At 42.9% G+C, this 27,122-nt stretch overlaps 1 protein-coding gene across 4 annotated transcripts in view; it reads left to right on the plus strand.

Moving 5' to 3' along the window:
• Nucleotides 1-23,418, plus strand: part of LOC139373626 (triple functional domain protein) — a 130,879-nt gene extending 107,461 nt beyond the window's left edge. For all 4 annotated transcript variants that reach the window (XM_071114346.1, XM_071114347.1, XM_071114349.1 and 1 more), the window contains 23 exons: nt 458-642; nt 1,555-1,725; nt 8,529-8,624; nt 10,579-10,727; nt 11,042-11,108; nt 11,302-11,405; nt 11,489-11,558; nt 11,652-11,834; nt 12,127-12,177; nt 12,398-12,475; nt 12,707-12,895; nt 13,102-13,282; nt 13,433-13,741; nt 13,847-14,427; nt 15,327-15,574; nt 15,722-15,857; nt 16,137-16,164; nt 16,438-16,600; nt 16,869-16,990; nt 17,200-17,278; nt 19,468-19,668; nt 20,910-21,048; nt 21,338-23,418. In XM_071114346.1, coding sequence (XP_070970447.1) covers nt 458-642; nt 1,555-1,725; nt 8,529-8,624; nt 10,579-10,727; nt 11,042-11,108; nt 11,302-11,405; nt 11,489-11,558; nt 11,652-11,834; nt 12,127-12,177; nt 12,398-12,475; nt 12,707-12,895; nt 13,102-13,282; nt 13,433-13,741; nt 13,847-14,427; nt 15,327-15,574; nt 15,722-15,857; nt 16,137-16,164; nt 16,438-16,600; nt 16,869-16,990; nt 17,200-17,278; nt 19,468-19,668; nt 20,910-21,048; nt 21,338-21,910 — 4,103 coding nt within the window. In that variant the 3' untranslated portion in view covers nt 21,911-23,418. The remainder of the gene's footprint in view (nt 1-457; nt 643-1,554; nt 1,726-8,528; nt 8,625-10,578; nt 10,728-11,041; nt 11,109-11,301; nt 11,406-11,488; nt 11,559-11,651; nt 11,835-12,126; nt 12,178-12,397; nt 12,476-12,706; nt 12,896-13,101; nt 13,283-13,432; nt 13,742-13,846; nt 14,428-15,326; nt 15,575-15,721; nt 15,858-16,136; nt 16,165-16,437; nt 16,601-16,868; nt 16,991-17,199; nt 17,279-19,467; nt 19,669-20,909; nt 21,049-21,337) is intronic.
• The last annotated feature ends 3,704 nt before the right edge of the window (nt 23,419-27,122 follow it).

Below are 27,122 nucleotides of genomic sequence, written 5' to 3' on the forward strand. Positions count from 1 at the left end.
CTCGCCCGGATCTAAACGACCAGGTAATCACACACACCTCTCCCGGACCTAAACGACCAGGTAAACACACACACCTCGCCCGGACCTAAACGACCAGGTAATCACACACACCTCGCCCGGACCTAAACGACCAGGTAAACACACACACCTCGCCCGGACCTAAACGACCAGGTAAACACACACACCTCGCCCGGACCTAAACGACCAGGTAATCACACACACCTCGCCCGGACCTAAACGACCAGGTAATCACACACACCTCGTCCGGACCTAAACGACCAGGTAATCACACACACCTCGCCCGGACCTAAACGACCAGGTAATCACACACACCTCGCCAATTTTTTGCAAAGGGATTGAACAAACAGTTCTAAATTCACAGTGGTGGAAAAGGAGAAGGTGTGTGATTGTGCGTGCCTAGATGTCAGTGTTAACATTCTCTACCGCCTTGTCCCAGGTAACACCCTGCGTAAGTGGCTGACCAGCCCTGTGCGTCGTCTGAGCAGTGGCAAGGCAGACGGGCACGTGAAGAAGCTGGCGCACAAACACAAGAAGGTGAGGAAGAGTGGCGAGATGACGGGCAGCACCCAGAAAGACTCTGACGACAGCGCTGCTACACCCCAGGACGAGACTGTGGAGGAGGTAAGGGGGAGACCTCAAAGTCTTCTGTGTGTCTGTGTCTTCTCTTTCCCTCTACCCTCTCTCCTCTCTCTACCCTCTCCTCTCTCTACCCTCTCCTCTCTCTACTCTCTACTCTGTCTGTCTCTATCTCTATCTAACCTCTTTCCCTCTCCCCTCTCTCTACCCTCTCCTCTCTCTACTCTCTATTCTGTCTGTCTCTATCTCTATCTAACCTCTTTCCCTCTCCCTCTCTCCTCTCTCCTCTCTCTACCCTCTCCTCTCTCTACTCTCTACTCTGTCTGTCTCTATCTCTATCTAACCTCTTTCCCTCTACCCTCTCTCCTCTCTCTACCCTCTCCTCTCTCTACTCTGTCTGTCTCTATCTAACCTCTTTCCCTCTCCCTCTCTCCTCTCTCTACCCTCTCCTCTCTCTACTCTCTCCTCTGTCTGTCTCTATCTCTATCTAACCTCTTTCCCTCTACCCTCTCCTCTCTCTACCCTCTCCTCTCTCTACTCTGTCTGTCTCTATCTCTATCTCTATCTAACCTCTTTCCCTCTCCCTCTCTCCTCTCTCTACTCTCTCCTCTGTCTATCTCTATCTCTATCTAACCTCTTTCCCTCTCTCCTCTCTCTACTCTCTCCTCTGTCTGTCTCTATCTCTATCTAACCTCTTTCCCTCTCTCCTCTCTCTACTCTCTCCTCTGTCTGTCTCTATCTCTATCTAACCCCTTTCCCTCTCTCCTCTCTCTCCTCTGTCTGTCTCTATCTCTATCTAACCTCTTTCCCTCTCCCTCTCTCCTCTCTCTACTCTCTCCTCTGTCTATCTCTATCTAACCTCTTTCCTTCTCTCCTCTCTCTACTCTCTCCTCTGTCTGTCTCTATCTCTATCTAACCTCTTTCCCTCTCCCTCTCTTCTCTCTCTCTCCTCTACAGAGAGTGCGTAACGAGGGCCTCTCTAGTGGGACCCTGTCCAAATCCTCGTCCTCTGGGATGCAGAGCTGTGGAGAGGAGGAGGGTGAGGAGGGGCCCGACTCTGTACCCCTACCACCCCCCATGGCCATCCAGCAACACAGCCTACTGCAGCCTGACGCACAGGACGACAAGGTAAGGGTTAGGGGAGATGGGAGGTAGAGAATAGGTCAGCCTGACTCTCAGGAGGGTAAGGTGGAGGGGTGGGGAGGGGGGTAAAGGAAAGAGAGCCGAGGTCAACTGGTAGACGCATCAAAAATGACAGATCGGTTTATAACCAGTAACAACCCTAAACTACCCCCATTCCAACTACCCTTCATTTGAGAAAGAAGACTGATAATAATATTTGATTAATTCAATGTTTTTTGTTGTTGTTAATAAAAATAGTACAAAATGTGCCCTTGAACAAGGCACTTAACTTCTGTAAGTCTCTCTGGATAAGAGTGTCTACTAAATGACTACAATGTACAGTGCCTTGCGAAAGTATTCGGCCCCCTTGAACTTTGCGACCTTTTGCCACATTTCAGGCTTCAAACATAAATATATAAAACTGTATTTTTGGGACACAAGTGGGACACAATCATGAAGTGGAACGACATTTATTGGATATTTCAAACTTTTTTAACAAATCATAAACTGAAAAATTGGGCGTGCAAAATTATTCAGCCCCTTTACTTTCAGTGCAGCAAACTCTCTCCAGAAGTTCAGTGAGGATCTCTGAATGATCCAATGTTGACCTAAATGACTAATGATGATAAATACAATCCACCTGTGTGTAATCAAGTCTCCGTATAAATGCACCTGCACTGTGATAGTCTCAGAGGTCCGTTAAAAGCGCAGAGAGCATCATGAAGAACAAGGAACACACCAGGCAGGTCCGAGATACTGTTGTGAAGAAGTTTAAAGCCGGATTTGGATACAAAAAGATTTCCCAAGCTTTAAACATCCCAAGGAGCACTGTGCAAGCGATAATATTGAAATGGAAGGAGTATCAGACCACTGCAAATCTACCAAGACCTGGCCGTCCCTCTAAACTTTCAGCTCATACAAGGAGAAGACTGATCAGAGATGCAGCCAAGAGGCCCATGATCACTCTGGATGAACTGCAGAGATCTACAGCTGAGGTGGGAGACTCTGTCCATAGGACAACAATCAGTCGTGTATTGCACAAATCTGGCCTTTATGGAAGAGTGGCAAGAAGAAAGCCATTTCTTAAAGATATCCATAAAAAGTGTTGTTTAAAGTTTGCCACAAGCCACCTGGGAGACACACCAAACATGTGGAAGAAGGTGCTCTGGTCAGATGAAACCAAAATGGAACTTTTTGGCAACAATGCAAAACGTTATGTTTGGCGTAAAAGCAACACAGCTGAACACACCATCCCCACTGTCAAACATGGTGGTGGCAGCATCATGGTTTGGGCCTGCTTTTCTTCAGCAGGGACAGGGAAGATGGTTAAAATTGATGGGAAGATGGATGGAGCCAAATACAGGACCATTCTGGAAGAAAACCTGATGGAGTCTGCAAAAGACCTGAGACTGGGACGGAGATTTGTCTTCCAACAAGACAATGATCCAAAACATAAAGCAAAATCTACAATGGAATGGTTCAAAAATAAACATATCCAGGTGTTAGAATGGCCAAGTCAAAGTCCAGACCTGAATCCAATCGAGAATATGTGGAAAGAACTGAAAACTGCTGTTCACAAATGCTCTCCATCCAACCTCACTGAGCTCGAGCTGTTTTGCAAGGAGGAATGGGAAAAAATGTCAGTCTCGATGTGCAAAACTGATAGAGACATACCCCAAGCGACTTACAGCTGTAATCGCAGCAAAAGGTGGCGCTACAAAGTATTAACTTAAGAGGGCTGAATAATTTTGCACGCCCAATTTTTCAGTTTTTGATTTGTTAAAAAAGTTTGAAATATCCAATAAATGTCGTTCCACTTCATGATTGTGTCTCACTTGTTGTTGATTCTTCACAAAAAAATACAGTTTTATATCTTTATGTTTGAAGCCTGAAATGTGGCAAAAGGTCGCAAAGTTCAAGGGGGCCGAATACTTTTGCAAGGCACTGTAAATCGAAGATCTCCCACCCAGCGAACTCATCCTTTCTGTTACGGTTTCTCTCTCCTATGATTTAGTCATGAGTTTGATTATTTTGTTATTATATTCTACAGACAAACATTACATCAATTTGAGTTAGTTGTCTTATCACGTCCTTCTTAGCAGGGGCCATAATTCACAAAACGTCTCAGAGAAAGAGTGCTGATCTAGGATTGGGTCCCTTCTCTTATTCATTACGATGAAAGGCAGAAGTGATCCTACTCGGAGACTCTTTGTGAATACAGGCCTCGATGAAAATGTATTATGAAACATGGAGGCTGCTATTCGAATAGAAAGGAAATGCATCAGTTACTGTAGCCGTCGTGGAGTCACCTTGTCTTGGCGCAGCAGCGTTTTTCTCTGACACTAATTTGTGTTTCTCTTTTTGTTTTTGTTTCCGACTGTATCGTTGGTTTGCTGTCTGTTGACTGTTTACCATGCTATAGCATTATCTTGATTTATGTCCTGTCTTTGCTTTGTCTCAGTTTCCATACCTCTCCATCTCCTGAAACAATCCTTCCATCTCTCTTTCCCTCCTTTTCTCTTCCCTCGATACTTCAGTTCTCTCTCCTCTCTCTCACACTCTCTTTCGCTCTCTCTCTTTTCCCCCTATCGGTAACTGTACTATAGACGTAGTGGCTGTTTTTCTTCCGGTTCTTCTTATGAAAGTTAGTTGAAGGACAACAGATGTAGAATTTTTACGCCGTTCCTGTCTTCTAGGTCTTTCTAGGTTTCTCTCTGAGGAAAAGGACACTCTTCCAAACGTCTCTCTCTCTCTCTCTTTTATTCTGCCTACCTTACTCTCGCTTGCTCTCTCAGCCTCTCTTCTACGCCCAAATCTGCTCACTCTCTGCTCTCAGTATCTGCAGGGCTTTTATTCAACTATAGAATTACTCCCCCTCTCCATCTTTTATTTTTAGTTTGGATTATTTTACATTTTATCATCATCAGACTAGTTCCTTCAAAAAACGACATTACATTTTATTATGCACTTTTACATTTTATTTTTTTAAATTATTTATCTGCCTCGTTGCCTGGTAACTCCTCCGTTTGTTGCGTGATTGCACCCTCAGAATAACTCAGAGGCACACGCAGAACTGAGTAGGTAGAAGTCTCTAGAGGCTGATGCAAGGTCAGTTTTGCGTTCTTTCACACTATTCCGGATAAAATTGGTGCAAACTGATCCTAGATCTGTACCTAAGGGCAACGTCTTGCGTTCGGAACACTCGTACAGACAAACCGATGACTCAGACCCCCCTTACTCCCTCCTCCTCACCCCTCCTCACCCGTCTTCACCCCCTGTGTGCGTTAACCCCATTGCACCGTGTGATTAATTGGCACCTACTGTAAGCCCTGGTGTGGCCAGAGGGTACAGCCCAACACCCCACCACACACAGACCCTTAGTGGGGCACAGCACAGTCTGGAGACAGCACAGCAAGGGTGAGACTCTCTCATACACTTTATTGTCCCTCCTTTCTTTATCAATGTCCTTCTGCAGTGTACAGTTCATATTTAACTCATCTCACATCTTTATTTTGTATTCTCTGATTCTTTAAAGCTCATATCTTATGCTTAACATCTCTTTTTTCTCTTTCAATGGCCAGTTCCAGTTCATTATCGTTTATACACGTTTTCCAATTCCCTTATTATTATTATTATTATAATGAGTTCACATCTCATACACTTTCTCTTTTTTACATCTCCTAACATTAACCTCTCTCATTTACACTCTCTTACACTTTCTTTTTTACATCTCCTAACATTAACCTCTCTCATTTACACTCTCTTACACTTTCTTGTTTACATCTCCTAACATTAACCTCTCTCATTTACACTCTCTTACACTTTCTTTTTTACATCTCCTAACATTAACCTCTCTCATTTACACTCTCTTACACTTTCTTTTTTACATCTCCTAACATTAACCTCTCTCATTTACACTCTCTTACGCTTTCTCTTTTTTACATCTCCTAACATTAACCTCTCTCATTTACACTCTCTTACACTTTCTTTTTTACATCTCCTAACATTAACCTCTCTCATTTACACTCTCTTACACTTTCTTTTTTACATCTCCTAACATTAACCTCTCTCATTTACACTCTCTTACACTTTCTTTTTTACATCTCCTAACATTAACCTCTCTCATTTACACTCTCTTACACTTTCTTTTTTACATCTCCTAACATTAACCTCTCTCATTTACACTCTCTTACACTTTCTTTTTTTACATCTCCTAACATTAACCTCTCTCATTTACACTCTCTTACACTTTCTTTTTTACATCTCCTAACATTAACCTCTCTCATTTACACTCTCTTACACATCTCCTAACATTAACCTCTCTCATTTACACTCTCTTACACTTTCTTTTTTACATCTCCTAACATTAACCTCTCTCATTTACACTCTCTTACACTTTCTGTTTTTTACATCTCCTAACATTAACCTATCTCATTTACACTCTCTTACACTTTCTTGTTTACATCTCCTAACATTAACCTCTCTCATTTACACTCTCTTACACTTTCTTTTTTACATCTCCTAACATTAACCTCTCTCATTTACACTCTCTTACACTTTCTTTTTTACATCTCCTAACATTAACCTCTCTCATTTATACTCTCTTACACTTTCTCTTTTTTACATCTCCTAACATTAACCTCTCTCATTTACACTCTCTTACACTTTCTTTTTTACATCTCCTAACATTAACCTCTCTCATTTACACTCTCTTACACTTTCTTTTTTTACATCTCCTAACATTAACCTCTCTCATTTACACTCTCTTACACTTTCTTTTTTACATCTCCTAACATTAACCTCTCTCATTTACACTCTCTTACACATCTCCTAACATTAACCTCTCTCATTTACACTCTCTTACACTTTCTTTTTTACATCTCCTAACATTAACCTCTCTCATTTACACTCTCTTACACTTTCTTTTTTACATCTCCTAACATTAACCTCTCTCATTTACACTCTCTTACACTTTCTTTTTTACATCTCCTAACATTAACCTCTCTCATTTACACTCTCTTACACTTTCTTTTTTACATCTCCTAACATTAACCTCTCTCATTTACACTCTCTTACACTTTCTCTTTTTTTACATCTCCTAACATTAACCTCTCTCATTTACACTCTCTTACACTTTCTCTTTTTTTACATCTCCTAACATTAACCTCTCTCATTTACACTCTCTTACACTTTCTTTTTTACATCTCCTAACATTAACCTCTCTCATTTACACTCTCTTACACTTTCTTTTTTACATCTCCTAACATTAACCTCTCTCATTTACACTCTCTTACACTTTCTTTTTTACATCTCCTAACATTAACCTCTCTCATTTACACTCTCTTACACTTTCTTTTTTTACATCTCCTAACATTAACCTCTCTCATTTACACTCTCTTACACTTTCTTTTTTACATCTCCTAACATTAACCTCTCTCATTTACACTCTCTTACACATCTACTAACATTAACCTCTCATTTACACTCTCTTACACTTTCTTTTTTACATCTCCTAACATTAACCTCTCTCATTTACACTCTCTTACACTTTCTTTTGTACATCTCCTAACATTAACCTCTCTCATTTACACTCTCTTACACTTTCTCTTTTTTACATCTCCTAACATTAACCTCTCTCATTTACACTCTCTTACACTTTCTTTTTTACATCTCCTAACATTAACCTCTCTCATTTACACTCTCTTACACTTTCTTTTTTACATCTCCTAACATTAACCTCTCTCATTTACACTCTCTTACACTTTCTCTTTTTTACATCTCCTAACATTAACCTCTCTCATTTACACTCTCTTACACATCTCCTAACATTAACCTCTCTCATTTACACTCTCTTACACTTTCTTTTTTACATCTCCTAACATTAACCTCTCTCATTTACACTCTCTTACACTTTCTTTTTTACATCTCCTAACATTAACCTCTCTCATTTACACTCTCTTACACTTTCTTTTTTACATCTCCTAACATTAACCTATCTCATTTACACTCTCTTACACTTTCTTTTTTACATCTCCTAACATTAACCTCTCTCATTTACACTCTCTTACACTTTCTTTTTTACATCTCCTAACATTAACCTCTCTCATTTACACTCTCTTACACTTTCTTTTTTACATCTCCTAACATTAACCTCTCTCATTTACACTCTCTTACACTTTCTTTTTTACTTCTACTTTCTGACTTACACACCTGTGTAACCTCTTTCCTGCTCTTGTTTTTCAATGTCATAGATTTGACCTCGTTCCTAGGAGACTCATTGCAGACTGTTTTCCCCTTTTGTCACGTTAAGCACTTTCTTTTAGTGATCATAGATTCACTTTACCCTTCAACTTCATATCAGAACCTCTTTCTTGTTCTGGTCAACATTGGATCCTTCATTGAGAGCAGAGGATCAAAATACAACCGAAACGGTAACAATGTAGAGGTAGACTAAGAGAGATGACGTCATCGTAAACAAACCAACATCCGACTTAGACATCACCAACATACAGGCTACATTTGTACCTGTCATTAAATGTACTGTATGCCTCAGGAATATTTGGGGATGTATCCAGAAAAAAACATGTTTTCTTAAATGGTCTTTTCAGTAGTTTTGGGTCCATCTCTCCAGATGAAATGTTTTTAATTTTCTCCTTTGAAAGGGTGTTCCACAAGTGAACTTTTATTGATTGGTTGTTTGATGGATAACTGAACAGGAATGGTATTAAATGAAGCCTTTAGCCAAATCATGTAGTAAGACTACGCTGAGGGGAATATGTTAACACCTTTCTCCCTGCATCCCTGTCCAGAGCTCCTCCCGTCTGTCCGTCCGGCCGTGCAGTTCTGAGACGCCCAGCGCAGCAGAGCTGGTGAGCGCCATCGAGGAACTGGTCAAGAGCAAGATGGTGAGGACTATGGCTGTGGTGGTCATAACATTTTGTCAGCCGGTTATTGTCATGCAAAAGACTGCCGTTCTCACGGTAATTGTCCGTTAATTAACATGCAGTGCATTCGGAAAGTATTCAGACCCCTTGACTTTTTCCACATTTTGTTACATTACAGCCTTATTCTGAAATTAATTAAATTGTTGTTTTTTTTCTCATCAATCGACACACAATACCCCATAATGACAAAGCAAAAACAGATGTTTAAAAACAGTTGCAAATGTATTAAATATAAATAAGTAATCAGACCCTTTACTCAGAACTTTGTTGAAGCACCTTTGGCAGCAATTACAGCCTCAAGTCTTCTTGGGTATGACGCTACAAGCTTGGCACACCTGTATTTGGGGAGTTTCTCCCATTCTTCTCTGCAGATCCTCTCAAGCTCTGTCAGGATGGATGGGGAGCCTTGTTCATTTAGCAGACAAGACATGTGTATAAGTGCCAGAAAGTGCCTGTGCCATTATTATATACAGTGGGGCAAAAAAGTATTTAGTCAGCCACCAATTGTTCTCCCACTTAAAAAGATGAGAGAGGCCTGTAATTTTCATCATAGGTACACTTCAACTATGACAGACAAAATGAGAAAATAAAATCCAGAAAATCACATTGTAGGATTTTGAATGAATTTATTTGCAAATTATGGTGGAAAATAAGTATTTGGTCACCTACAAACAAGCAAGATTTCTGGCTCTCACAGACCTGTAACTTCTTCTTTAAGAGGCTCCTCTGTCCTCCACTCGTTACCTGTATTAATGGCACCTGTTTGAACTTGTTATCAGTATAAAAGACACCTGTCCACAACCTCAAACAGTCACACTCCAAACTCCACTATGGCCAAGACCAAAGAGCTGTCAAAGGACACCAGAAACAAAATTGTAGACCTGCACCAGGCTGGGAAGACTGAATCTGCAATAGGTAAGCAGCAAGGTTTGAAGAAATCAACTGTGGGAGCAATTATTAGGAAATGGAAGACCTACAAGACCACTGATAATCTCCCTCGATCTGGGGCTCCACGCAAGATCTCACCCCGTGGGGTCAAAATTATCACAAGAACTGTGAGCAAAAATCCCAGAACCACACAGGGGATCCTAGTGAATGACCTGCAGAGAGCTGGGACCAAAGTAAGAAAGCCTACCATCAGTAACACACTACGCCGCCAGGGACTCAAATCCTGCAATGCCAGACGTGTCCCCCTGCTTAAGCCAGTACATGTCCAGGCCCATCTGAAGTTTGCTAGAGAGCATTTGGATGATCCAGAAGAAGATTGGGAGAATGTCATATGGTCAGATGAAACCAAAATAGAACTTTCGTGTTTGGAGGACAAAGAATGCTGAGTTGCATCCAAAGAATACCATACCTACTGTGAAGCATGGGGGTGGAAACATCATGCTTTGGGGCTGTTTTTCTGCAAAGGGACCAGGACGACTGATCCGTGTAAAGGAAAGAATGAATGGTGCCATGTATCGTGAGATTTTGAGTGAAAACCTCCTTCCATCAGCAAGGGCATTGAAGATGAAACGTGGCTGGGTCTTTCAGCATGACAATGATCCCAAACACACCGCCCGGGCAACGAAGGAGTGGCTTCGTAAGAAGCATTTCAAGGTCCTGGAGTGGCCTAGCCAGTCTCCAGATCTCAACCCCATAGAAAATCTTTGGAGGGAGTTGAAAGTCCGTGTTGCCCAGCAACAGCCCCAAAACACCACTGCTCTAGAGGAGATCTGCATGGAGGAATGGGACAAAATACCAGCAACAGTGTTTGAAAACCTTGTGAAGACTTACAGAAAATGTTTAACCTCTGTCATTGCCACACACATATACACACACATATACACACACACACATACAGGGAGGCATTGTCTCGTTTACAATCTACCTCTTTCTTTCTCTCTCCCTCTTTCTCTCACTCTCTCTCCAGGCTCTAGAGGACAGGCCTAGCTCTCTCTCAGTAGATCACGGGGACAGCAGCTCTCCCTCCTTCAACCCCTCTGACAACTCCCTCCTCTCATCCTCCTCTCCCATCGATGAGATGGAAGAGCGCAAGACTGGCTTCCTCAAGCGACGACAGTATGTACTGGATTGATAGATGTATTGGTTATAAGGTGTTAAAGCAATTCCATTTGTTTCCAACATGGATCACTAGCACATTCGGTCACTCACTCTCTCTCGCTCAATGTTAGTGTCCATATTAGGACAAACTTAGTCTCAGCAGCATTTGACTGAAGCTATCCTAATATGGACACTGTACACTGAAACTCATTGTATTCGTTTGACACTCTTGTTTAAGACATGTTACTGTCTCTCTTTGTCTCTCTCTCTCTGTCTCTCTTTGTCTCTCTCTCTGTGTCTCTCTGTCTCTCTTTGTCTCTCTCTCTGTGTAGTTATGTGTTGTTGGAGCTGGTGGAGACAGAGAGGGACTACGTCAGAGACCTGGGCCTGGTGGTGGAGGTGAGTCCAAACACATTACTTCCTCCCTCCCTCTGACCTCACTTCCTCTTCCTCTAGAGTTAATTGATGTTCACGTGTGTGTGTGTGTGTGTGTGTGTGTGTGTGTGTGTGTGTGTGTGTGTGTGTGTGTGTGTGTGTGTGTGTGTGTGTGTGTGTGTGTGTGTGTGTGTGTGTGTGTGTGTGTGTGTTTCAGAGCTATATGACTCGGATGAAGGAGGAAGGGGTACCAGACGATATGAAGGGAAAAGACAAGATAGTCTTTGGAAACATCCACCAGATCTACGACTGGCACAGAGAGTATGACACACACACACACACACACACACACACACAACATATAATGGATATGCCTTGCTAACCCTCTCTCTTTCTCTCTGTAGTTTCTTCATGGGAGAGTTAGAGAAGTGTCTGGAAGACCCTGACCGACTTGGAACGCTGTTCGTCAAACATGTGAGTGATTGACTGTTGCTGTGTGAGTGAGTGAGTGTGTGTATATATCTACAGTATCCTAACCCTGTGTGTGTGTGTGTGTTCGGTCTTCAGGAGCGGAGGCTCCACATGTACATAGTGTACTGTCAGAACAAGCCCAAGTCGGAACACATCGTGTCAGAGTACATCGACACCTACTTCGAGGACCTGAAACAACGTCTCGGTCAGCGTCTCCAGATCACTGACCTCCTCATCAAACCCGTCCAGAGAATCATGAAGTACCAACTACTGCTCAAGGTAAGTAGAGTGGGTGGGTCTGTGTGTGTTTTCATCATCGTCTTGTGATGATTGTAAGTCTGCTAAATGACTATAATGTAATGTAAATGTTAGGGAACTAAGGGCTGTACATTATCATGTTCTTAGTTGTCCAGCAGGGGATGCTAAATCACACCCATTTCTTAGCCGTACCAGGGGCCCCAGTATCGAATCAGTTTGTTCCCTTACTCTAACATGTTGTCTTATCATTGGGTAATCACTATCTTTCACCTTTTGGTAATATCAAATACATTTTGTCTGGTTTTGTTCGTAGGACTTCCTCAAATTTTCTAAAAAGGCAGGGTTGGATTCAGTAGAGTTGGAGGTGAGGAAGAGAGGACACTGTCTTTCCTGTAGTCTTTTCATTTTGTTTTATACATTTTTATACTATATTTTATTTCCTTAACCATGTGTTTTTTTAAACTTGTGTGTGTGTGTGTGTGTGTGTGTGTGTGTGTGTGTGTGTGTGTGTGTGTGTGTGTGTGTGTTCGTGTGTTCGTGTGTGTGTGTGTGTGTGTGTGTGTGGGGGGGGGGGGGGGCTACAGAAAGGTGTTGAGATCATGTGCATCGTACCAAAGAGATGCAACGATATGATGAACGTGGGACGACTCCAAGGATTTGACGTAAGATCACCCTGACATTAAATAGTTACCCAACAAAACAGAATATCAAACATTTAAAGACTTAAGAATAGATCAATCAACCCAACAATTTCACATGGTCTTGTTTTTTCTCCTTCCTCTCTGCTCTCCTCTGTCTCCCTTATCGTTTTCCTTCTTCACCTCTTCCTACATTTTGCTACTCACTTTTGTTTCCTACTTTCTTTCTTTATTTCGCCTTCCTCCGCCCTCCAGGGTAAGATTGTGGCCCAGGGTCGTCTGCTGCTCCAGGACACCTTCATGGTATCAGACCCCGAGGGAGGAGGAGGGAGAATGAGGGAGAGAAGGGTCTTCCTCTTTGAACAGGTCGTCATCTTCAGCGAGCCACTGGACAAGAAGAGAGGCTTCTCCATGCCTGGCTTCCTATACAAGAACAGCATCAAGGTATCGTCTATAGATCCTATGGAAATGTGGATTTCATTCCAAGCAACAACACAGTTTCTCTCCTTTTCTTTCCCTTCATATTTCTTTTCTGCGTTTGTCTGCATCGAAAGACAATGTAAGCCTTGAGTGCTGTATCCATCCCTCAATGTGTTGATCAAGGTGTGTTGAAACTCTTTATTTCTGTCTCCATTCCTCTCTCTCTCCAGATCGGTTGTCTGGGGTTGGAGGACAGTGTGGACGGTGACCCCTGTAAGTTTATGTTGACCTCTCGGGTGACCAATAGCAGCGTAGACTCCTTCGTCCTCCACTCCTCCCACCTGGGAGTGCGTCAGGTCTGGACCCTTCAGATCAGCCAGATACTGGAGAGCCAACGCAACTTCCTCAACGGTACACGCACTCACGTAAACCTTTTGCGTAACTCATTCCAAAATAGTCCATTTTGAAATGTTGTGGTTTGTGATGTAGCCAAAATAAATACTGCAAAGGTTAATATTTTGTTCAATCTCTGTCCCTCTCTTTCTCACTCTCTCTCTCCAGCTCTGACCTCCCCTATAGAGTACCAGAGGATCCATGTAGGGGCTAGCGACGGACCATGTCTACCCATCAGCGGCGCTCCGTCAGTGGGGAGCGTCATGCCTAGTGTGGCCCCTGTTGGAGGTCTACAGGGTGTGCCTCTCACTGGTCCCCTCGGTGTAGGTAGTCCCCTCGTTGGAGGTGGTCCCCAGGGCGGAGCTGGCTCCTCCAGGAGGCCCTCCAGGATCCCTCAGCCCTCCCGTCTGCCCCAGCCCCTGCGACACCCACACCACCCGGGGGCCGCAGACCCAGACGGCCCCAACAAGATGTCAGGTAGGCATAGCCTTTCCCAATATTACAGAGGTTGTGTGTGTGTTGACATTTCCCTGGTTAAGATGTTTCCCTCCCTTCACTCAGTTTTGCTCACTTGTGATTCAGGCTCCTCCCCTCGTCTCCCCCCCCATTCCTCGCTCCCTCACGCTGTCTCAGCGAACCCGGGGTCACAGGCTCCAGCGGGGGGGGTGAGGGACACGAGGGAGGCCCAGCGTGGGGTGAGGGTCCAGGGGGGCAGTCCCCAGGGCAAGCGCATGTTCTCGGCCTCAACCGACCAGCCCCCTCCCATCCCCCCTATTCCCCGGGCCAGTGTGGCCCCTCTCTCTGGGCCCGTGCTTCTTTCCACCCCCAGCAAGCCTCGCCCGGGCACCGTCTCCCCCATGGCCTCCCCCCTGGCAACTCCCGCCTTTGGGAAAGACGCCCTCCCGCCTCCCCCTCCCAGCCCTGGCCTGAAGTCTGGCTCTGGCTCCTTCTGGAGCTCCATGCCTGGTTCTCCAGCCAGTCGGCCCGGCTCCTTCACCTTCCCAGGGGAGACAGGAGAGACCATGGGGAGGCAGAACCAAAACACGTTCCAGACCTCCTCTCAGTCCGCGACAGGCTCCCACAGACACTCCACCCACAGCAAGGAGGCGGACCGCATGAGTACGTGCTCATCCACCAGCGAGCAGTCCACCCAGAGCAACGGGGTAAGAGATGTACCCGCTGCCCAGGCTTCAGTGCGGCCTAATGCTACTCCTGCTCCTGGTTGACTAATCCAGCACCCACGGGAGACCTGTCCTGTCTGCCTGTGTCCTGCTGCATCCCACTGGAGATGGCTCTACTAAACTGCTACTACATGTTCTACTACATGTTCTACTACTACTAGTAGTACTCTTCTACTACTACTGCGCATCTAACGAATTGACAACTGTACTAAACTACTCTACAACGCACCTCTCTAACCAAGCTTTACCTGCACTCCAAGTAGTAATCCACTACTACTGTACTACTTCGTAGTCCTCTACTGTTGTCACTGTCTCTAACAACGCTGCACCGCTTAGTTTGCTCTAATACAACTCTACTAAACTCTACTGAAGACTTTTTCTCCTCTTTTTTTAACAAGGCTTTTATAACACTTCAGTCTTTAACAACGACTCGCATTTCTATTTAACTCTAACAACGCTTCTGACGAGGTGACTGAAACTCCTTTTCAACACCTCCACCTGAGTGTGTACATCTCCATCGTATTCACTCGTTCTCCAAAGGAGGAGTGGTGCCAATCTCTTTTTCTTATTTTTCTTTTGTTGTTAAACTGGTGAATGGATGGCTAACCACAGCACTCACATGGAGGAGTATCTATCCTCTTCTCTCTGCTGCTTTTTGTCCGTCCTCTTCCCTCTCTACCTAAACCTCGTTGTGAGTGTGAGGTGTGTGTGTAGGTTGGTGCGCCATGATAGAATCTGTGTGTTTGGCCTGTTACTGATGAGGGGATTGATCTACGTGTGTGTGTGTGGGGGTGAGTGAGGGAGTGAGTGAGTGAGTTTCTTGCAAGTTATTCAACATGCTTCCACCACTCCCCCCTCTCTCCCTCCCCCCATCTCCACAGAGTGAAAGCAGCAGCAGCAGTAGTATGTCGACCATGTTGGTGACCCAGGACTACGTGGCCCTGAAGGAGGATGAGATCAGTGTTTCCCAGGGAGAGGTGGTCCAGATCCTGGCCTCTAACCAACAGAACATGTTCCTAGTGTTCCGGGCCGCTACAGAACAGGGCCCCGCCGCCGAGGGCTGGATCCCCAGCTACGTTCTGGGACACACCTCCACCATCATCCCCGACTGCCCAGACGGAACCATCAAGTAAGAGACTGTGGGAAGGATTTTAGTGTGACACCACACAAAATGTTGTTAGCCTAAAACTAGGAATTGTGTGGTATGATGAGATATATGTTATTGATTAGTAGTATATCATATACCTTTCAACTTTGTACTTATTTGGGTAAACAGGAAGTCTTCATCCTGGCACACCACCCTGCGCATCCGCAAGAAATCTGAGAAGAAAGAGGAGGGAAAGAAAGAGAGCAAGCTGGAAAACGGTTACAGGAAGTCCAGAGATGAGCTAACCAATAAGGTTTCTGTAAAGGTAAATCATTTCATTTTTTTTTTTTCATTTCATCAATCATTTTTGTCCAGTCCTTAATGACCACTAGCCCTACCCGTGATGCCTAGGCAGGCCTACTTATGTAGGTTTGGAGAGGCTTGGATTGGTATAAGCAATAGGCTAGGATGAATGTTCACCACATCAGAGAGCTAGGCTGTGCTATTGTTGATGTGTTACTATTAACCAACCAAGAATATCAGAACGACACAAAACATACTTCTATGATGTCTGATGTTTGGTTTGCTGTCTGTTTTTTTTCAGCTTCTAAATCCCAACTATATCTATGATGGTAAGTCTCTCATTGTGTAGTCTCAATCAAGATCCCCTCAATATAACAGAATTGATATACAGATCTACATATATTGTTTGCGTACATGACCATTTTCCACGTACAAACAATACATTTTATTGTACAATATTAAATAATAACCAAAGAATGAACAGAAAAACACATTTAAAAACAAACAAATTAATGTAAATAAATGATATGCTCTCCACTTTGACACAACCTCTGGCACTCTCAGCTGCTCAGTGATGATGTAATTTTACCTTTGACCCTTAGTTCAACCAGAGTTTCTGGTCCCCCTGAGTGAGGTGACGTGTGACAACGGGGAGAGTGTGACTCTGAGGTGTAAGGTGTGTGGCCGACCCAAAGCTACTGTCACTTGGAGGGGACCTGACCAGACCACCCTGAACAACAATGGACACCACTGCATCGCTTACAGGTACACACAGAGAGAGTGACACACACACAGAGGAACACATACACACGGTGACAGGCACACACACACACACTACACAGAGGTATCACTTGTTTGTGAGACAGTGAAACAATAAGGTTATTGGCTGTTAAAGTGTGTGTGTGTGTGTGTGTGTGTGTGTGTGTGTGTGTGTGTGTGTGTGTGTGTGTGTGTGTGTGTGTGTGTGTGTGTGTGTGTGTGTGTGTGTGTGTGTGTGTGTGTGTGTGTGTGTGTGTGTGTGTGTGAGTGACAGTGAGACGGGCGAGGCGACACTGAGGATAGTAGGTGTGTCTTCGGTGGACGACGGTGTTTACACCTGCGTCGCCGCTAACGACCTGGGCTCAGTGACATCATCAGCCATCCTCAGAGTGCTAGGTAAGACCACACACACACGTACATACATACTGGCACAGGCCAGTAATTAAGCAGTAATAAATGTCATGTAACGATAAATGACTTGCATATTTAGGAAAAGTCAAGTATGGAGGGGGGCATGACTTTAAAAATGGCAGAGATATTTTGAATTCATATTGAGTCAAAATGACTCGGCTCTTCTAACTGTACTATTCCCCTTTTGTGTGTAGCTGTGTCCAATGATGGGGTCAGGGTGAGCTGGAAGGACAACTTTGAGTCCCACTACACTGAGGTGGCAGAGCTGGGCAGGTACAGTACACTCTGTTCTTGACACCCCTAGGTGAGTGTGTACTCTTGTACATAACTAAAGAGTCTAAACCCTGTCTAAGCTGGGGGAGGGGAGGGGTACTGCTTAGCTATATAAAACATTTTAAGGAGGTGTCATAGCAAGGATAATGTTGGTATTTGATTTAGAATTTTAAGACCCCTTGAAGTATAAAAAAAATCTACAGTCAAAAGTTCGGACACACACTCATTCAATTATTTTCCCGTTTTTTAAAATTATATTCTACATTGTAAAATAATAGTGAAGACATCAAAACTATGAAATAACACATATGGAATCATGTAGTAACCAAAAAGGTGTTATGTATTTTTCTTCAAAGTAGCCACCTTCTCCCTTGATGACAGGTTTGCACACTCTTGGCATTCTCTCAACCAGCTTCATGAGGTAGTCACTTGGAATGCTTTTCAATTAACAGGTGTGCCTTGGTAAGTTAATTTGTCGAATTTCTTTCCTTCATAATGCGTTTGAGCCAATTAGTTGTGTTGTTACAAGGTAAGGGTGGTATACAGAAGATGGCCCTGTTTAGTAAAAGACCAAGTCCATATTATGGCAAGAACAGCTCAAATACGCAATGAAAAACGACAGTTTACTTTAAGACATGAAGGTCAGTCAATGCGTCAAATGTCAAGAACTTTGAAAGTTTCTTCAAGTGCAGTCACAAAAACCATCAAGCTCTATGATGAAACTGTCTCTCATGAGGACCGCCACAGGAAAGGAAGACCCAGAGTTACCTCTGCTGCAGAGGATAAGTTCATTAGATAGAGTTTACTGCACCTCAGATTGCAGCCCAAATAAATCCAGAGTTCAAGTAACAGACACATCTCAACATCAACTGTTCAGAGGAGACTGCGTGAATCAGGGTTTCATTGTCGAATTGCTACAAAGAAACCACCACTAAAGGACTCCAATAAAAAAAGAAACTTGCTTCGGCCAAGAAACACGAGCAATGGACATTAGACCAGTGGAAATCTTTGTTCTGATGAGTCACAGTTGAGATTTTTGGTTCCAACCGCCTTGTTTACGGATGATCTCCACATGTGTGGTTCCAACTGTGAAGCATGGAGGAGGAGGTGTGATGGTGCTTTGCTGGTGACACTGTCGTGATTTATTTCGAATTTAAGGCACACTTAACCAGCATGGATACCACAGCATTCTGCAGCGATACAGCATCCCTTCTGGTTTGCGCTTATCATTTGTTTTTCAACGGGACGCTGACCCAAAACACGCTGTGTAAGGGCTATTTGATCAAGAAGGAGAGTGATGGAGTGCTGCATCAGATTTACCTGGCCTCCGTAATCACCCGACCTCAACCCAGTTGAGATGGTTTGGGATGAGTTGGACGGAAAAGCAGCCAACAAGTGCTCAGCATATGTGGGAACTCCTTCAAGACTGTTGGAAAAGCATTCCAGGTGAAGCTGGTTGAGAGAATGCCAAGAGTGTGCAAAGCTGTCATCAAGGCAAAGGGTGGCTACTTTGAAGAATCTCAAATATAAAATATATTTTGATTTGTTTAACACTTTTTTTGGTTACTACATGATTCCATATGTGTTATTTCATAGTTTTGACGTCTTCACTATTATTATATACTGTAGAAAATAGTAAAAATGAAGAAGAATCCTTGAATGAGTAGGTGTCCAAACGTTTGACTTGTAATGTATATGTATTTGATGAAAAAAAATGTTTTGGGCCTTACTGCTGTTAGCCCATACAAACACATTGAATAACAGATTCACTACATGGAACAAAAGATAGTCCCCCCAAAAAACCTAAAGGAAGTTTGTTCTGAAGTGTCTGAGAGGTATAAGAAAGATCAGGAAAAATGTGTTATTTTTATTGACATGTATTTAACCCCTTATTTTGTGAGAAGACCGATTTTCGGTATGTCTCATGGTCTGACAAACACCGCTCTAGCTCTGTCATCTTTCACCTCAAATGTGAAAGTGTTACATAGGTGGATGTGGTGGATTGAGACGCATCCAATGCAAAAACCAAAGCCATATCTATAGCTTAAACTAACACATTTTTATATTATGCTTAATTTGATAACCACGGGTCGGGAGATCGACCTTAAGGGGTTATTAATGACGTTTCAATGATAATGATGAAGAATCAGCCTGAAGATGACCACCGTAACCTCTTCTCCTTGCCCCAGGGGCCGGTTCTCTGTGGTCAAGCGTTGTGACCACAAGTCAAGCAAACGCACGGTGGCGGTCAAGCTGGTCAATAAGAAGCTGATGAAGAGAGACCAGGTGACCCAGGAGCTCAGCCTGCTACAGAGACTAAAACACACACACCTTGTCAGACTGCTGGACACGTATGAGACCCCCAGCAGCTACGTACTGGTCCTGGAGATGTGAGTTACACACACACACACACACACACACACACACACTAGTGCTGAGTGATTAGTGCTTTTTGAGGTCAGTTCGATTATAAAAAAGTTTAAAGTTTTTTCGATTTCAATATATATATATATATTTTTTTTTTACATGAAATGCACTATGCACTTTGTGGACTGAATTCTCTAACAACACAGAATAAAACAATTAGGCCCATGGTGGTAGTGACTGCCCATTACTGCTTATCACTTATTAACCATCATTTATTCACATTACTGTAATTGAATGAAATATTTCAGCTGTTGTGTACACTGAGTGTACAACACAGTAGGAACACCTTCCTAATATTGAGTTGCACCCCATTTTGCCCTCAGAACAGCCTCAATTCGTCGGGGTATGGATTCTACAAGGTGTCGAAAGCATTCCACAGGAATGCCGGCGCATGTTGACTCCATTGCTTCCTGCAGTTGTGTCAAGTTGGCTAGATGTCCTTTGGGTGTTGGGCCATTCTTGATACACACGGGAAACTGTTACGTGTGAAAATTTAGCAGCGTTGCAATTCTTGACACACTTAAACCAGTGCGTCTGGTACCTGCTACCATATCCCATTCAAAGGCACTTCAATATTTTGTCTTGCCCATTCACTCTGAATGGCACACATACACAATCCATGTCTCCATTGTCTCAAGGCTTAAATCCTTATTTAACCTGTCTCCTCCCCTTCATCTATACTGATTGAAGTGGATTTAGGTGTCATCAATAAGGAATCATATTTTTCACCTGGTCAGACTATGCCATGGAAAGGGCAGGTGTTCTTAATGTTTTGTACACTCAGTGTATATTACATTTGTTTTATTTGATGACTTTATTATTTCATTCCAAGTCATCATCTCATCTCTGTAGAGCTGCTGCCATTGCTGTCTGACAAAATCAATATTTTAGTAGTTCTTCAAAGTACATAAGGAATACTTTTATGACTGCTGAATACCAACTATCAATCACTTAGATCATATGTTCAGGTAGAGATACCTCACGAAGCAACTGCTCTATATCCCTCTCCATCGCAGATTCTTCTGTCTCTTCTCCATTTCCATTTTGGTTAATCGCTCAACATGAACACACACACCTGGTAGCACTCCTAGACCTCTTCAGCTACAGATTGGTCCTGGAGATGTGAATACACACACACACAGAGTAGCATTCAACATTCTCACAGATCTGCTTGACCCGTGTGCATGTGTGTTTCTCTCTACAGGGTTGACCAGGGTCGTCTTCTGGACTACATAGTCAGCTGGGGGAATCTGACTGAAGAGAAAGTGGCCAGCTACCTACGGAACATCCTAGAAGCTTTACATTACCTACACAACTGTAGGATAGCCCATCTGGACTTGAAGGTACTGTACTGTGGTATTCATCATCTTTCTTTTCAATTCTGTCTCTTCTTTCTATTTCTCTCCTTCATATCTCCATTCTTCCTATCTCTATCCTTTTAATGTCTCCATTCTTCCTATCTCTATACTTTTAATGTCTCCATTCTCACTTCTATTTATACTCTCCCATATCTCCCCTCTGTTTTCTCTCACTTTCTCTCCACCTCTCTCTTTTCTAAACCTTCTATTTATACTCTCCCTCCCCCATATCGCTCTCCCTCCTTCTCCTCCCTCTTTCCCTCCTCTCCCCCAGCCTGAGAACCTGTTGGTGTCCCACAACTCGTCCGGCCAGCCCGTGGTCAAACTGACTGACTTCGGGGATGCCGTCCAGCTCAACAGTGCCCACTACATCCACCCTCTCCTGGGAAGCCCAGAGTTTTCCTCCCCCGAGCTGGTCCTGGGGGAGCCGGCCGCCCTGACCTCTGACCTCTGGAGTCTGGGGGTTGTGACCTATGTCCTCCTGAGCGGGGCCTCTCCTTTCCTGGATGAGAGCGTGGAGGAGACGTGTCTGAACATCTGTCAGCTAGACTTCAGCTTCCCTCACCACTACTTCAAGGGCGTGACCCAGGGGGCCCGGGAGTTTGTCTGCCTGCTGCTGAGGGCCGACCCATCCAGGAGGCCTCCGGCTGGGCTATGTCTGCAGGAGCCCTGGGTCCAGGGCCAGGCCAAGTTAGCAGACGTCCAGGGACAGGGTAGGGTGGAAGGTGGGTGTTTGGACACGTCTCGCCTAGTGCTGTTCATAGACAGGAGGAAGCACCAGACAGACGCAAAGCCCATTGGAGGGGTACAGAGCTTACTACACAGCCGGCTACAGCCACTGGCCTGAGTGAGGGATGGAGCGATGGAGAGAGATGCCCCCTCCCACCACCCTAATAGGAAGGAGAGAACAGGACGTCCAGTCCCAAACAGACTCCTCGCTACATTCCCACTAGCTGCTTGTGTAGATCTAAGAAGATTTAATAGGTATGAGCAATATTATTTCCACCTAACCTCTCAGAAGACAAGGTGGAGATGGGATTGATAGAACCATATTGCTTAGACCTATCCAAATCCTTTCAGATCTATATGAGGTGACTAGGGGGTAGTGACTAGGGGTTGATTTGGGACTGGGCATCTCAGAGAAAGAATTATGTGGGGTGAAAATGAAATTTGCTTATCTCATCCTCTTTCAGATATGTTGTGGTTTTAAAGAGTCCTGTGGTCCTTCAACCAATCAAAACATGAGGCCTGTAGGCCTAGAGGTCCTTAGCCAATCAGAGTATTCCCTGAGAGAACACACACTGAGTTCTTAGCCAATCAAAACAAGGATGACAATGTCCTCACCAGTCTACTGCTGCTTGCTTGTTTACACTAAAACTGATTTTCGAAAGAAGAAAAAATCTAAAACAAGAAAAATACTGACAAATCGATGGAGTAACATATTTGTCCTCTATCTTACTGAGAGTCAAACAAACAGAGATTTCAGAGGAGAGAGTGTTGCCAAGGAAGCTAGTGTTAGCACAAAGCAACCATCCCTTCCCTCTTGTTGCCAGAGAAAGAGAGAGCCGTTTTGTTTTTGTGCTTTTACAATATGTGACTCAAAGACTTTTGAGACACCCCCTTTCTTAAAGAACCAATGTATAAAGAGAGAGAATATTGTTCACAACTTTTTGAAAAAGTTTTTGAAAAAAACAACAAAACTCAAATGAACATTTCAAAAGAAGATTGAAGAAAAACGCTCAGCAGTAGAAAGTCGCTACGCTACTTTACAGCCCGGAGAGGACTCATCCATTGACTGAGCTCCTCCACTTTGTTGAGATAGTTTTATGTCTAATCAGAGTTTTCCAATTGCTGCGCTTATGTACTTAATCTAAGAAACCTTAATCTAAGTAAAGATAGAGATTCTGCTGACTGCTGCAAAGTCTCAACAACAGAAAAGAATGATTTGTTTTGTTTTTGCTTTTACTAGAAAACAAAAATGGTGTTGCGCAGATTTAAGATGATTAAGCCTTACTTTGTATATAGACTCTTAACTGCCTTCTGTCCCTCCTGTTTCAAAATGGCCGCCTGCTTTTGAGAACATTCTTGGGACTAAATAATCCTGCAAATGAAATGTAGTAGATCACCAATTGGGCGACTGAGCCTGAGTGGCAGCAGAGATGGTCAATCGGATGGAGAGTGAATGAGGAAAAGGAGCAGGAAGACAGAATACTGTAAATGCACTCAATGTATGTTATGTTTCCCCCATTCTTATCATGTGCAATGTTGCGGCTTTAACATTTTATGCAACTATTTATGAAGACATCTGTTGTACATGTAATAAATAGAGATAAAAGCATGTACTTGGTACTGCAAGCTCCGCTGGTAGTAGTCCTCATTATTTGACCTATGACCCTGTTGGGGTGTTAATCACCATAGAATTAGAATGAGTAGAACGGACATCCCCATTCAGGTCAGTGATGCCATAATGGGTGCTGGTGGCCATTTTGAGTGTCCCCATAGGACATTCGAATCCTATGGTTATCACTTTCTAGGTAACCTAACCTTCTGGGGTCGCCCTCTACATGGCACTTATGGCTAGATCAATGAATCATTTTTTATTTGTCACTTTTTATTTTTCTATAGAAGTTTTCTGAAATACCAAAGTTGTCCCAGCATTACCTTCCCTGTCCTACGCTATTGTTTTAATGATATTTTTATGAATTAATGACATTTCACTTTATTTCTAATGTTTTACGCTATGGAACCCTAAAAAGGGTTGTTTACACTTTGTTTGACTGGAAGTTATGGTCTGGTTTGATTCTGGTGTTACGGTAACTTTAGCCAGTCTACAAGGCAATAACGATCTCCACTTTTGGCTTGGATCTCTGGAAATGCAGGGGGTTTCGGAACTTCACCTACCTGTTTAATCTAGACCATTGTAGACTACTGTTGAAAAATAGGTCATGTCCACTCACTGATTACTGCTTCTACATGCGACCTGTGTCAAGTGTTAAAACAAGACTTGGCACTCTCTTCCCGAGGGCTTGTCTTATTGGGAGTTCTCGAGTGCATCCCAAATGGCACCCTATTCCCTTTATAAAGCCCTACCAGGGCCCAAGTCAAAAGTTGTGCATTACAAAGGGAATAGGATGCCATCGTGTTAATGAGCTGAATGCAAAACCCCTTTTATATGAAGTTATTTATGTAAAAAGAGATCCTATTACAGCTGTTTCTCATGATTGAGATGATTAAGTGTGCTGTGTCAAACACCTGGGCTGCATCTCAAATAGGACCTTATTCCCCATCCAGTGCCCCACTTTAGACCAGGGCCCTATGTTGGAACTAGCTATGATTTGACCTATAGGTGCCTCTAGCTTGCTGTCTAACCTCATACTAAACCTACTACAGGGCTCTCCAACCCTGTTCCCAGAGAGCTATTGTCCTGTAGGTTTTCGTTCCAACCCCAGTTGCAACTAACCTGATCCAGCTTAATAACCAGCTAATTATTAGAATCCGAGGCGCTATATTAGGGTTGGGGTCGAAAACCTACAGGACGGTAGCTCTGGGAACAGGGTTGGGGTCGAAAACCTACAGGACGGTAGCTCTGGGAACAGGGTTGGAGTCGAAAACCTACAGGACGGTAGCTCTGGGAACAGGGTTGGAGTCGAAAAACCTACAGGACGGTAGCTCTGGGAACAGGGTTGGAGAGCCTTGCTCTACAACATGCTTACAAACACAACACTGATGAATGATTCTGGTGTTTATGATAGATGTCTACAGACATTGTTCCTTTGGGTTGAATGGGGGGTAATTTAGTGGTTTAACCCTAGCCCCAATCTGGACATTAACCATTAGGTTTTGGGAAAATCTGCATCATCTCTGAATCAAATGTCCTGTTACCAGATTTGAGTTGATGCCATAGTTTGGGGTAAAAGGTAGTGGAATGTTTTATTAGAACACTATATGGCCAAACAGTTAGATTTGTCATATAATTAAATGTGTTGTTGCTATGTTTGCTGTTAGGGAATTATAGTGCAGGTTTTGAATGGGTCACGGGTGTCTGAGTAAAAAAAAATGGTATTTAATTTTTACAATAAAAAAATACTCCAGTCTGAACTTAAATGACCAGTTGAAAGTGTGTAGAAAGGATAGTGAAATAAAAAATATATATAATTTAATCTTTAATTTTTCTTCAATGACAGTATTTTCAAAAAAGCTATTAGCCGTGCTAATTTGGTTGATTTTGTGGTCTCAAACCAGTGAGTTTATTAACATTCTTCATCAAGAATGTGGGCAAAATGTTGACAATGAAAGAGGTGGGAATGTTGTTCCCTTGTCATATAATTGCAACATCTACTATCAACATAGCATTAAAAATAGTTTTCCAGATTCTATTTTGGCTATTAATTTTTGCAATACAAATATTGGGTTGCGACAGACAACCTGGTTCAATTTGGGTATAGTATACTGGTATAGTGAGTCACCTGATAGGAACTTGCTAAATTTCCTTCTGGCAGAGAGAGAAAGAGAAAAGGCTCATTGACCAGCCCATGCTGTCAGGAAGTATGGTGATTTATCTGATAGGAACATGCAAAACTGGAATATTTCCTTCTGTTAGGGAGGGAGGGAGGGAGAGAAGTGGCCCATTGTCAGGTTACCTGTACATTCCCATACCATATCATGTCCTTTAATTTATTTCTAAATCCATTTTTTGTAAAGTTGTATAAGGATGTTGAAATATGGGAATGTGGACTGAGTTGTTTTTTTATGTTTCTTGTCCTTTTTTTGTGCCAATCTCATCCTGTTTTATACATTAAATACATCATGATTTTTAAAGGGTTTTATTTCACGTTATTTTCTTTACTTTTGCATGTATATTTCTTTGTACAGAGACCATGAGTGCTTATGCGAATGTATGTAAATATTCTCATTGTTTTTGCCATCAGTTATTTGGAAATTAAACATGGAACATACCCACTTGTTCTGTCCTCACTAAAGCCTTGCTAGCATTATCTAGGTTTCCATCCAATTGGCGACAGATTTTCATGCAAATATTCAAAAATCTGCATGAAGATATGTGTTCATTTTCCTACCAGTGGTGTATTTCCACCAAATTGACTTGTTTCAGTTTTTTTTATCTACGTGATGACGTAGTGCACACAACATGTCGTTTTTCGTTTTCATAAACGGGAGAGAGAAAAAAATCTAGAGTTCAATGTGTATCCAATGCATTTTCAACTCTACGAATAGTTTTGTCACAAAAACTGTTGCGTAAAATAGCAAATATGCCTACTCTGGTCTTGGCACGTGCGCTCTAGCCAACAGCTGGCAGATACAGTACGGGTAGGCTAGTGAGTCGACATGATGAGATTACTTATTTGTCAAAATGGCAATTAAGCATCGATCAGAAAAAGACCGTCAATATTTATGGAAAAGGTGTATCAAACTAATCACCGTGCACTTTCATTACCCTATGAAGTTCTTTATAACTTATTTAATGTGTAGCCTAATAAACTGCATTATTTCCCGAGCCGTAGTGGGAGGACCACACACCATATCATCGCATAACTCCAATTTACTTATTATTATTTATTTTTTTCACCTTTATTTAACCATGTAGGCCAGTTGAGAACAAGTTCTCATTTACAACTGCGACCTGGCCAAGATAAAGCAAAGCAGTGCGACACATACAACAACACAGAGTTACACATGGAATAAACAAACATACAGTCAATAATACAGTAGAAAAAAATCTATATACAGTATGTGCAAATGAAGTAAGATTAGGGAGGTATGGCAGTAAATTTGCCGTAGTGGCGAAATAATATTGATGGTTATTAAATCAATATTTGCGCATAAAGTAGTTTCTACCTCCTTTACCGCATAATTTACCGACACAAAAAGATCCCACCATGTTGAACAAATAAATTATCGGTCGGCATTTATACAATTGTACCGAAACTTCCTGTTTCATTACAGCTGTCATGATTTTATTTTTATACGATATGGCTTTACTCCCATATACACTTGATGGGAACGCGGTTATTGAGTGCTTTTTTTTGTCATTTGTACTCTTC

Source organism: Oncorhynchus clarkii, chromosome 18 (genome assembly GCF_045791955.1).
Source record: "Oncorhynchus clarkii lewisi isolate Uvic-CL-2024 chromosome 18, UVic_Ocla_1.0, whole genome shotgun sequence".
Lineage (NCBI taxonomy): Eukaryota > Metazoa > Chordata > Actinopteri > Salmoniformes > Salmonidae > Oncorhynchus > Oncorhynchus clarkii.